At 50.1% G+C, this 12,658-nt stretch overlaps 1 protein-coding gene across 1 annotated transcript in view; it reads right to left on the bottom strand.

Moving 5' to 3' along the window:
* LOC146863552 (CD5 antigen-like) overlaps positions 1-12,658 on the bottom strand; it is a 1,073,239-nt gene that overhangs the window by 754,444 nt on the left and 306,137 nt on the right. The window contains exon 3 of the mRNA XM_085643018.1: positions 9,635-9,952. Coding sequence (XP_085499144.1) covers positions 9,635-9,952 — 318 coding nt within the window. The remainder of the gene's footprint in view (positions 1-9,634; positions 9,953-12,658) is intronic.

Genomic DNA, 12,658 nt, shown 5'->3' with positions numbered 1-12,658 from the left:
AGCAACTAAGAGAAAAGAAGATAAAGAGATATATTTTCAGTATAATTTTTAAGGTGTAGTGTCGTTTTTGGAACGGATGCACGCATGGTTATTGTGTGGGTATGACGTATGCTTAACACGGTGCCTGACCCCTGACCACTCGAGCCAAGCTACCACAGTGTATGTCTGGGAAGACCCCATTACCACCCTTCTGGTGTGGGAGTGGGGTTTTTCTAACATAATTGGTGTTCAGCGGCGGGATTGAGCTGTGCCTACGTATACTCGACAATAACTGTGGGTAGTCCATAGGCCTACACCTGGAGTTTTCTCAAAGCGGCCTTCCTAATTGTGAGTTTTTGTTTTTCCAAATTTACTCTGGTGGTGGGAGGAGGTATTATATAAGGTACCCCCCTGCATTGCTTCTGTAAAAACCTGTCCTCTGACCTGAGTCGGCAAAATGGAGTTTGTGCTAGAAGACCTGGAAACCTATACTGTGGCCCAACTCAGGGAGTTTTGTCAGCGGGAGGGGGTGTATTGTCCCCCAGGAGCAAAGAAGGGTGCACTCCAAACCAGCTTAAGGGCTTGGGGGGAGGCACGTCGAGAAAGCAAGGCTGAGGAGGAGGACAGGGATAGAGAGCCCGACAGTGAGGGAGCTGGTTTGTACCAACCTGAGGTAGGGAACCTAGTAGCGGGGCCCAGAACCATTTCCAGGAAGGGCAGCAGTGCCTCTAGCGGTGGCTTGTCTGAAATGGAGTTAACAGACCGGAGGGAGAAAAGACAGCTCACATGGGACTTAGCAAGGCTGGAGAAAGAGAAGGAGGAACAGAGGATGGCTCACGAGTTAAGGCTGAAAGAGATAGATCTTCAGATCCTAAGAGCTAGGGCACACCCTGTTCCTAATGGTGGCAGCGAAGAAAGAGAGTTCACCAGGGAACCCAAACCCTACCTGCCAAAGGACATAGTAGCTAGCTATGGAGCGGGTGACGATATCGCCAAGTGGCTAGCGGCCTATGAGGTCTTGTTAAGGGCCCATGGGGTTCCAGAGAAGTACTGGGGAGGGGGATTGTACAAGTACATGCCTCCAGCTGGTAGGGATGCATTATTGGCCCTAGAGGAGGATGAGCAGACCCACTACCCCACCATGAAGGTGGCACTCATAAGAAAGTTTGGACTAACACCCGAAAAGTACAGACAGAAGTTCCGGGGTAGTCACAAACTGGGCACACAGAATTGGGTGGACTTCCTGGACTATGCAAAGAAGGCACTAGAGGGTTGGATTCAGGGCAGTGAAGTGAGGAACTACGAGGGGTTGTTTGATTTAGTACTGAAGGAACACCTGCTCGAAAAATGTTTCCCTGAACTGCGTCAACACCTGGTGGATAGCAAGCTGACCAATCCCCGGAAGCTTGCTGAGGAGGCGGACATTTGGGCTAGTACCCGGGTGTCCACAAGGGGGACTGGAGGGGATACTCAAAAGGCCGGACAGGGCGCCCCCCAGAAGAAAGAGGGAGGGGAAAAGAAAAAGGAGTTCTCCAAAGGCCCCCAAAATAACTTCCAAGGGAAGGGAACAGGATTCACCCCTAGGGCTAACCCACCCAGAAACCCTAATCCTGGCCAGAGTCAGCAGCCAAGGGTTGTCCATTGCTTCGAGTGCGGTGGCGTTGGACACTATAAGGGAGATGCGAAGTGCCCGAAACGACCACCCCCTCCCATTGGAGGAAAGACCCCCGGAGTAGCTAGTGCAGTGCTCGGGGAGGAGATGCCTTTAATTAAGGGAAGGGAGTGGGCGGGTGTCACTTTAGTGTCCCTGGGAGAACGGGAGATGGTTCCTAAGATCCAGGTGCCCGCAAATACCGTAAAGTATGGGCAGTGGGTCACCATCAACGGCCAAAGAGGGGAGGCTCTGAGAGACACAGGAGCCAGTATGACTATGGTACGTAGCCAACTGGTGTCTCCAGAGCAGGTAATTCCCGATGTACTCCACCCAGCCGCGATGGCTGACGGCAGAACATGCCACTATCCGGTGGGCGAGGTTCCCTTTGAATGGGAGGGGGTTGCAGGTTCACTTCGAGTTGCCGTAAGCCCTGCCGTGCCAGTTGATTGTCTGCTGGGGAATGACATGGAGCACAATGCTTGGAAGGAGGTGGAATACCGGACTCACACTGAGATGCTGGGTACACCTGACTGGGCCTGTGTGAGCACAAGGTCCGCGACTACCCGGAGAGGGAGTTCGTTTCGGCTGGAGCCTGGAACAAAGGCCCAGCCAGCTGCCAGTCAAGGGAAGAACCGAGGACAGGAGGAGCCTGCCTCGGCGTCCACACCCCGTAGGACGGATAGGCCACCGGAGGTGGTGGACCAGGAGTCTGCGGTGGGGGATGTCACCGAACTGGAGGACCTACCCATCCCGGCCGAGTGGCACGTGGAGGGAGGCCCGTCCAGGGAGGAATTCTGCCAGGGCCAGAGGGAGTGCCCTACCCTTGAGGGGCTGAGGCGTCAGGCCGAAGCCCAGGCAGCAGGGAACGTTGAAGGGAACTACAGTGTTTACTGGGAGGATGGCCTCCTCTACAGTGAACCCAAGGCACCCCTACATGGATCGTCACGAGCCTTGGTAGTCCCTCAACGTTATCGAGCCTTCCTTCTGGAGTTGGCTCACGAGATCCCCTTGGCAGGACACCTGGGGCAAGACAAGACCTTCGCCCGTCTTGTCCCACACTTTTATTGGCCTCAAATGAAAGTGTCGTCCGATACCTACTGCCGGACATGTGTGTCTTGCCAAGCCAGTGGGAAAACAGGGGTGAAGCTAAAAGCTCCCCTGGAACCACTTCCTGTCATTAGCACCCCCTTTGAAAGGGTGGGCATCGACATTGTGGGTCCGTTAGATCCACCTACTACAGCTGGTCACAGGTTTATCCTGGTTCTGGTAGATCATGCCACACGGTACCCAGAGGCAATACCTCTGAGGACGATTACAGCACTTGTTGTGGCTAGGGCCCTGATGGGAATCTTTACCCGAGTGGGTTTTCCCAAGGAAGTTGTGTCCGACAGGGGGACCAACTTCATGTCAGCGTACATGCGGGCCATGTGGAAGGAGTGTGGAGTGACCTACCGGTTCACAACTCCTTACCACCCCCAGACCAATGGTCTGGTGGAGAGGTTTAACAAAACCTTGAAAGGCATGATCAGAAGTCTGCCTGAAAGCCTGCGGAGGAAATGGGACGTCCTCCTACCCTGTCTACTCTTTTCTTACAGGGAAGTGCCACAGAAGGGAGTGGGCTTCAGCCCCTTCGAGCTTCTGTATGGGCACCCTGTACGTGGACCTCTCAACCTGGTGAGAGACGGATGGGAAAGAACTCCCAGAAAGCTTCCCCAGGACGTGGTGAGCTACATGCTGGCCTTCCGGAGCCAAATGGCTAAGTTGTGGAAGCAAGCTTCTGACAACTTGGAGGCCAGCCAAGCAGTAATGAAGGCGTGGTATGACCACAACGCTCACCCGGTGGAGTTGGAGCCTGGCCAGAAGGTGTGGGTGATGGAACCGGGAGAGCTTAGCGGCCTCCAGGATCGCTGGTCAGGACCCTTTGAGGTGTTGGAGAAGAAGGGTAAGGCTACCTACTTGGTGGATCTTAAAACCCCTCGTCAGCCCCTACGGGTGCTGCATGCCAACTGCCTCAAACCCCACCACGAGAGGCCCGAAGTCATTTTGATGATGGTGACTGACGGAGCAGAGGATGCGGAAAGCGAGCCTCTCCCCGATTTGTTTGCGTCTCAAGAGAAGGATGGGTCGGTGGAGGGAGTGATTCTCTCCCCATCTCTAACTCCTGAACAGCAGGAGGACTGCCGCCAGGTCCTGGGGCAGTACTCTTCGTTGTTCTCCCTTGTCCCGGGTAGGACTCACCTGTGCGTCCATGATGTGGACACAGGAGACAGCCCACCTGTGAAGTCCAAGATCTACCGGATGTCAGACAAGGTGAAGGCCAGCATTAACAGTGAAGTCACTAAGATGCTGGAGCTAGGAGTGATCGAACCTTCTAGCAGCCCCTGGTCCAGTCCGGTGGTACTAGTACCAAAAGCTGCACCACCGGGTGCCCAACCGGAACTGAGGTTCTGTGTGGACTACCGGGGACTGAATTCAGTAACCAAAACTGATGCTCATCCGATCCCTAGGGCGGATGAATTGATTGACCGGCTGGGAGCTGCCCAATATCTAAGTACCTTTGACCTTACTTCTGGGTACTGGCAGATCTCTTTGACTGATGGAGCAAGGGAAAGGTCAGCCTTCTCCACGCCCAATGGCCACTACCAGTTCTGTGTGATGCCCTTTGGGCTCAAGAACGCACCTGCCACGTTTCAGCGCCTGGTAAACCAGATCCTCACCGGAATGGAGAGTTTCTCTGCTGCTTATCTGGATGACATAGCCGTCTTCAGTAACAGCTGGGAGGATCACTTGCGTCACCTGCAAGCTGTTCTCCAGGCCCTGAGACAAGCTGGGTTAACGATCAAGGCCAGCAAGTGCCAGATCGGGCAGGGGTCGGTAGTGTACCTTGGACACTTGGTGGGTAGGGGAGCGGTGCAACCCCTCCAGGCGAAGATCGAGGCCATCATGGCCTGGGAACCCCCCAAGACACAGACTGAGGTCCGAGCTTTTCTGGGCCTCACGGGATATTACCGCCGCTTCGTGAAGGGGTACGGAACCATTGTAGCCCCCCTCACGGAGCTCACGTCCAAGAAACAACCTCGACGGGTAGTCTGGACGGAGGCTTGTCAGCAGGCCTTTGTGAAGCTGAAGCAAGCCATGTGCGAGGCCCCGGTCTTAAGGGCCCCAGACTTTTCCAAGAAGTTCATTGTCCAGACAGATGCATCAGAACATGGCATTGGGGCAGTGTTATCGCAACTCAATGAAGAGGGTCTGGATCAACCCGTGGTCTTCCTATCCCGGAGACTACTTCCCAGGGAACAGAAGTGGAGTGCAATAGAGCGTGAAGCCTTTGCAGTAGTATGGGCTCTGAAGAAGTTGCGGCCATACCTGTTTGGCTCGCACTTCCTGGTTCAGACCGACCACAGACCCCTTTGTTGGCTGATGCAGATGAAGGGGGAGAATCCCAAGTTGTTGAGGTGGTCTATTTCCCTACAGGGAATAGACTTTCAGGTGGAACATCGGCCTGGAGTGGACCACGCCAATGCAGACGGTCTCTCAAGGTATTTCCGCCTTAGTGATGAGAACTCCCAAGGGGTTGGGTAGCTCTCCTCACTTTCAGCTGGGGGGACGCGTGTTAGACCTGTCAGCCCTTTGGGTGGTCCCTCCTCATCATTATTTATTTTGTCCCACTTTTGCCTCAAACCCTGTTAGAATTTTTCCTTTTTGGGAACCACCAGACTTTTTAGTATTGATGCAGATTCAGGGAGCCATTTTATCTACCCCTGGAACTTCTGTCTGAGGGCCTGGAGCACAAAATGGTGGCCACCCATTGTCACCTGTGACATCACTGGAACCTACTAGAACCTTCTGCAACATTCTGGAACCCTGTGACAGTTGGAGGCGGTTTGGAATGTTGGGAAGCTAAGCCAGAGTTGACAATTGGAGTTGGCAGTTGGCACCTGACTGGTGAAGAGAGAGCAGCAGAAACCTGAAGGAGGAAGGAGTGAGGCAGCAGGGGTGGAAACTTGTGCCTGGAGTGGGGTCCATAAACCCTCCCTTGATACTAGTCCCTACTGACTGAGCCCTGCCTGGAGCCCTGTGTTGGAGAAAGCAAGAAAAACCATCTTAAGGACCTGGACAGCAGGAACAGGCCTTAAAAGTAAAGAACAGCAAGTACCTGACCTGGTTACTGGTAACTACCTGAAGTCCGACGTCGAGAAGCCTAGAGACCTGGAGCCCGAGGTGGAGAAGCGGCGCTGACTGGAAAGCAGACGTCGTACCCGGAGCCGCCAGAGGTCGAGAGAGGGCGCCGACGGAGGTCGTGGAGAGTGCCAGAGGTCGAGGAGGAAGTCACCCGAGGTCGAGTGTGCGGCGTCGACGGGGGAGTGAAGTCCGCCCTCCGGAGTCGCCGGAGACCGAGGTGAAGCGTGCCGGAGGTCGGGAGTGGAGATCGCACTCCGGAGTTGCCGGAACCTGAAGAGAATCGTGCCGGAGGTCGGGAGTGGAGGTCGCACTCAGGAGTCGCCGGAACTTGAAGGAAGGAGCACCGGAGGTCGGGAGTGGAGATCGGAAGTCGACATCGAGCCAAGGCCGCCCGACGTCATCGAACCGGAGCCGCCCAAAGTCGACATCGAGCCAAGACTGCCCGACGTCATTGAACCGGAGCCGACATCGAACCGAGGCTGCCGACATCGAACCGGAACCGCATACCGGCGTCGACAAGAACTGTCATTGAGCTGAGGCCGCCGACATCGAACCGGAACCGCCTCACGGCGTCGACACGACTCCAGCGGCGTCGGAGCTTCATAAAAAGGGCAGTAAGTGGAATAGAGGGCGCCTAAGGCCCTGTGGAGCCCTGAGAGACTATCCTAGGGGCTAGAGAGGTGTTGGAACCAGCTTGATTGTGCCAGGGGTGAGCTGAGACTGATACAGAGGGGTTGTGTAGTGTGGGAGAGCCAGATCTCTAGATTCCCCCTTGATCTACCTCAGTTTAGGCCTCAGCCTTGTCCAAGCCAGGGAGTATACCCCTCAGGCCATCCACCTAACCATAAGCTGTGACTGGGCCAAATCAGCCCATAGTATTTTAAATGTGATCTGATTTTACAAATGTCATTGTTGGCTGATATTATTTGTTGAGGGTACTGTATTTATTGTATTTATGTAAGTTATTCCTGTGATGTATTTATGGTCCTGAGCTAACTTATTCCTGCACAGTATTTATTTCCTCACAGTATTTATTTGACCTGATCCTATTTATTGCACCTGTAAAGTGTTACTATTTATTTGACCTGCACTTTTTAAGAAAAAGCCTTGTGTACTGTGATTGTATTATTATTTATTTAATCAGCAACTAAGAGAAAAGAAGATAAAGAGATATATTTTCAGTATAATTTTTAAGGTGTAGTGTCGTTTTTGGAACGGATGCACGCATGGTTATTGTGTGGGTATGACGTATGCTTAACACGGTGCCTGACCCCTGACCACTCGAGCCAAGCTACCACAGTGTATGTCTGGGAAGACCCCATTACCACCCTTCCGGTGTGGGAGTGGGGTTTTTCTAACAGTTTGGTACGCCCCTAGGGCCCAAACGTGTATTTGTGCTTTTACTGTTGAATACTGACTTGTAACTTAAGTACTTCGAACTCCAGCCTCATAAAGAGACTAGAGGGGTGTGTTTTATCTTAAATACATATATTTTTTATATATACCTGGTGTGGTTGTCCTTTCATTTGGTCATTCAAGAGATTATAGACTTGTAAAACAAGCTGCTTTACATTCCTTCAAGACTTAGCCTGAAGGCTGCTCTCCATACCTACCACTAGGATAGCTTTCAATAAAGGTTGTCTTTAACCTATCACCATAAGGGGTTGTTTGGACTGGTACAAGGTGCCCACTAGAACTAGTGGACAGCATATACCAGGCCAACTTCTCACAATTCTGAGATTAAGTCTTAAGGTAAAAATCTTGACCAGAAGTAGGCGGCAAAAGTATCTATCCACAGGACTTCCCTGGGTGCGACATTTAAACTTTTCCTTCTCTGAGCCATCAGTGGGACCATGTCCAATGCATATCCGACTTCATGAGGACTTCTTCTGAAAAGACTGCTGACTTGCCTCTCTTAAGGTGGGAGAGGTGTGGCGCAGCAGCTAGGTTGGCTGACTCTGGAGCGCGAGGCTCATGGTTCAATCCCCAGCGCCAGAGGCAGATCAGCTCAGCATCATGTGACTCTGTGCAATAGCTCACTTTATCTCCTCGACGGCCCCCAACGCCTTGAGACTCTTATGGGTGATTAGGTCGTGCTTTGAAAAAAATACTGAGTTACTTAAGGATTTCGTCTTCCATTTCCTTGACTTAGTCCCTTCGACTGGGTTTAACATGGTTGGTACATCCTATCTGCTCTCCAGGTAGGCCTGAAATCACTCTTAGGTCCTTGTCTATTCCAACCCTTCACTACAATCGGACCTTAGTGCTTTCTAACACTATTTGTCTTGATTTTGTGTTGTTATGGTGTTTATTTTTACATTTTACTCTACTTTTCTAATTTTGAATTTGTATTGCTTGGTGTTTTGATTTTGCTATTGTTGTGATACTGCATATTAACTTTGCACCATGAGCTATGTCCATCCTGTCTACACTGTGCCATACCTACCAGGGGGCTGAGCACAAAGTTAATTTAGTGACTTTCAGGGTTCACCCTGACTAGTGTTTTTACTTGAGGTGGGCAGTCACCCACCACAAACAATGATGCCATTTCTTATAGTGGAGTTCTTGTGTGTGCTTCCTTGGGAGGAAAGGTGTTCCAACAACCCACAAACCAAATAAATGTGTTTTTGACTGTCTCTGGTAGGATTATTGATGTCTTATCCAATACACATAGGGCCAGATGTACGACCATTCACTTTTGCGAATCGCAAATTGCGTGGAATTGCGACTCGCAATTCGCGACTTGCAAAAGTGAATGTACAACAGTGTCTTAGACACTGTTTGTGATTCCCAATGGGGTCGCAAATTTCATGACTCATTAATATTCATCAGGCAAGCGCAATTTGTGACCCCATTGGGAATGGCTAGCAAGACCACAATGTCTGGGACTGCTTTTTCAATAAAGCAGTTTTTGTTTTAAAAATGCAGGCCGTTTTTCTTAAAGGAAAACGGGGTGCATTTAAAAAAGAAAAATTAAACTTTTCAGTTTAATTTTTAAGGGCAGTCAGTGGTCCCTCTTAAAAAATATCTTCTCACAGTCTCACAAAGGGGAAGGTGTCCCCAGGGGACCCCTTCACATTTGTGAGTGGTTTACCACCAACTTGAAGTAGGTGGCAAACTGCGAGTGTTTTGTGAGCGCAAATGCAGTTTCAAAACAATAGTACTTGCCATTGAGACTCACTATAAGGAAGGGATGCCCCTTCCTATTAGCAAGAGTTGCAAATGCTATTTTGTGAATCAGTGACTCGCAAAATAACGTTTGTACATGCTTGGACCCTTTTATGCGGTCTCAAACAGGCCGATCTCCCATTTGCAAACAATGGTCGTACATCTGACCTATAATGTCCTGCTAAATTGTGGGAGGTGTGCGGGTTAAGGAAGATCTACTTGGCAGCATTTAAAGGTTGGACCTGTTTAAAAGTAGCAAAAATTATCATACGGAAGCTATGCGAGATACTGGCAGGTGGTTGGTTTGGGTTGAAAATGCTATGGTTTTGTGGATTCTGTGAAAAAAATATAATCAAAATCCAATTTCACTATAACCATGATACCTGAAAATGCCCTAAAGTCTTCCTTACTCCCAAAGTATTCCTGGGCTCACAGCCTCTGATTACAGACCAGTCCTCGTGTCCACCATCTCTGTGGACCATGTTTCCTCCTCAGTTTGCTCCCACTTGCTCCTCGCCACACTGTAATGCCCTCCAGTTTACTGTACAGCACTCTGCTACTTTGTTGTTAGCTTTGCTTTACAAAGATGCAGAGTCATTGTTTACATCTCTTACCAGGAAGTGAGATCTCATAATAGTGATTGTTTCTTACCTGTGCAGCGCACTCCTGCGGACTTCGTGGTATCGCAATCCTGAGGTTTCTTGGTGGTGTAGGGACACTCTGAGAGCCTGTGTTCATCCCCATTGCACTGTACATTTGAAATCAGTACTCGCTCATATCTATTTTTAATAAATGATGATCCGGTTGTTGCTGAAACTGGAGCTCCACATCCCAGCTCTCTACAGACCACTGCAGCATCCTTCATGTCCCACTGGTGGTTACACACTCTTCCCCATTCAAGGAATCTAATCCGCAAAAACCCAACACAGGGAACCTTGGAATGAGTCAGTACAACATCGATTAAGGGATCTGCAGAAACAGAAGAAATGCAAATCATTCTCATTCTATAAACCCTTTCACTGCCTGGATATTTACAAACCCCTGTGCCAGAGTGTTTGCTAAAATATCAGCATTAGAATTTTCCAAGCATGAGCTCACACAATACACTTATAAAACAGTAGATTTTTTCGTTACATTCAGGGCGACCTGCTGACGTGTAAACCTCTCATCAATATCTCTTTTCACCCTTCAGTTTTACTCACACAGGAACGTACCTCTGCCATGAAATGACCCAAATCAGCATTCGCCTGCATCCTCAGAGTGTGGTTTCCCATGTGTTTGAGTAGGAATCCACACTAGACACTCAGGAAACTTTTTAGTACGAGGCAAGTTCATGGGTGACACCAGTGGTGTAACATTAGCCCCAGCAGCCCCAGGGTGTTGTGGGGGCGACTGCTCTAGGGGCCCCCCTCTGGCACTGTGCACAGGTTGCAGGTCCCTGGTCTGAGAGCTCCTGACTGGGTGCAGAATTTTAGGGGGGGTTCCCTGTTACACCTTTGGGGGACACAAGTGGTGTAACATTATCCCCAGCAGCCTCAGGATGTGAAGGGGTGACTTCTCTAGGGGCCCCCTCTGGCACTGTGCACAGGTTGCAGGTCCCTGGTCTGAGAGCTCCTGACTGGGTGCGGAGTGTGAGCGGGGATCCCTGTTACACCTTTGGGGGACACCAGTGGTGTAACATTAGCCCCAGCAGCCCCAGGGTGTGCGGGGGTGACTGCTCTAGGGGCCCCCTCTGGCACTGTGCACAGGTTGCAGGTCCCTGGTCTGAGAGCTCCTGACTGGGTGCGGAGTGTGAGCGGGGATCCCTGTTACACCTTTGGGGGACACCAGTGGTGTAACATTAGCCCCAGCAGCCCCAGGGTGTGCGGGGGTGACTGCTCTAGGGGCCCCCTCTGGCACTGTGCACAGGTTGCAGGTCCCTGGTCTGAGAGCTCCTGACTGGGTGCGGAGTGTGAGGGGGGTTCCCTGTTACACCTTTGGGGGACACCAGTGGTGTAACATTAACCCCAGCAGCCCCAGGGTGTGTGGGGGTGACTGCTCTAGGGGCCCTCCTCTGGCACTGTGCACAGGTTGCAGGTCCCTGGTCTGAGAGCTCATGGCTGGGTGCGGAGTGTGAGAGGGGTTCCCTGTTACAACTTTGGGGGACCCCAGTGGTGTAACATTAGCCCCAGCAGCCCCAGGGTGTGCGGGGTGACTGCTCTAGGGGCCCCCCTCTGGCACAGTGCACAGGTTGCTGGTCCCTGGTCTGAGAACTCCTGTCTGGGTCCAGAGCATAGGGGACCCCTCCATGTTACAGCACTGGGGGGCACCTGCAGTATTTGCATTCGGGGTCTGCCAGCACTGAGGGAACCTACCAAACTCCATAAATTTCTCCAAACTGGACAGAAAGTAATTGATGCGGAAGGTGCTCGCAGAATCCCATGTTTTGAGTGACATAAAACTCCAGAAACTCAAACAAATGCCTAAAATCCTCCCATAAAATATTCCCTATTTTTTCTGATAAAAACAGTACCACGCATTATGTAAGAGGGCTTCACATTGTCATGGACTTGAGTTGTTCCTGTGTGTTATGATACACCTACATGTGAAGAAAGGACAATTATTGGATAGTTTTTCAACCTAATAAAAAAATCAAACCACCATTGAGCTCCTCATTGGGCCACAGATGTGGGTGTCTGTGACCCAGACAGGAGTCCCACTGGGTGTATTCATTTATAGAACAAGAAAACCATAAATAAAATTACATATTTTTAAAAAATCAAAAAACACCATCTCATGAGGACATCTAGCTTAAAACCCTTGCTCCACTATATACAACAGTCTCCTGCGAGTCAGTTCTCATGGTTCTCATAGAAAAGCTCTGTTGAGACCCCCCTCACAGGCAGCATAATCTATTCCGGCACAGCAGAGTATGCAGTGGAGAAAAGTAGTGCATGTTCCATCATCTCCCATTCGAGTTTGCAGGCTGGACATAAGTCTACTGCAGGGTTCAGTGCAGAAATGTTTAACCATTTACTATGAAATGCATTTACACCAAGGGTCCCACATCTAAACTTCAAGTAAAGCTGCTTTACAGGAGAAGCTGAACTATAACTAAAAAGGGCAGTGTAATGTGGCCTCTACTAAGTTAGTTGCAGGAGTACAGTATTTACGTGTATCTAGCATGCCTAACCATGCAGTGTGCCTTAATCTTATTAATATAAAGTGAAGGATTAGACATCTAATTAGTCGCTTCACTGTAGAAATGAGAGAAATCATAGAAATCATGTATCAGAGTGATCTAACAACTAGAAATAATACGAAAAGTCGTAGTTCCCTAGGATTTTTTCTGTAAAATCGTTTTAAATATATTGCATAGGTGATGTAAGTTAATTATTAACATTGTACTTTTATGTGCACACTCAGTTATACATTTTACGTAAACAAGAGACTTGTGTTTGCTGTGTATTTCGAAGTTCTATTAAGTTAGCTTAACCAAAGGCCTTAAGCATTTGGGATTTGAGCTTTTAACCTTCAACGTGAAAGTTGTTCTTGTGCTGCAATGTTCTTTTCCTTGCAGGTGCGCTCACATGATTCCATAGTCAGAGAAAGTGTTCTTGTGTGCTAGAGATAGCCGGGTTTGGGAGGAGAGCTTTTGCCAAGGACGAGAAGAGCTAACGAGCTGAGGAAAAGCCT

This window comes from Triturus cristatus, chromosome 2_2 (genome assembly GCF_964204655.1).
Source record: "Triturus cristatus chromosome 2_2, aTriCri1.1, whole genome shotgun sequence".
Lineage (NCBI taxonomy): Eukaryota > Metazoa > Chordata > Amphibia > Caudata > Salamandridae > Triturus > Triturus cristatus.
This window is presented reverse-complemented; position numbering and strand designations above follow the sequence as displayed.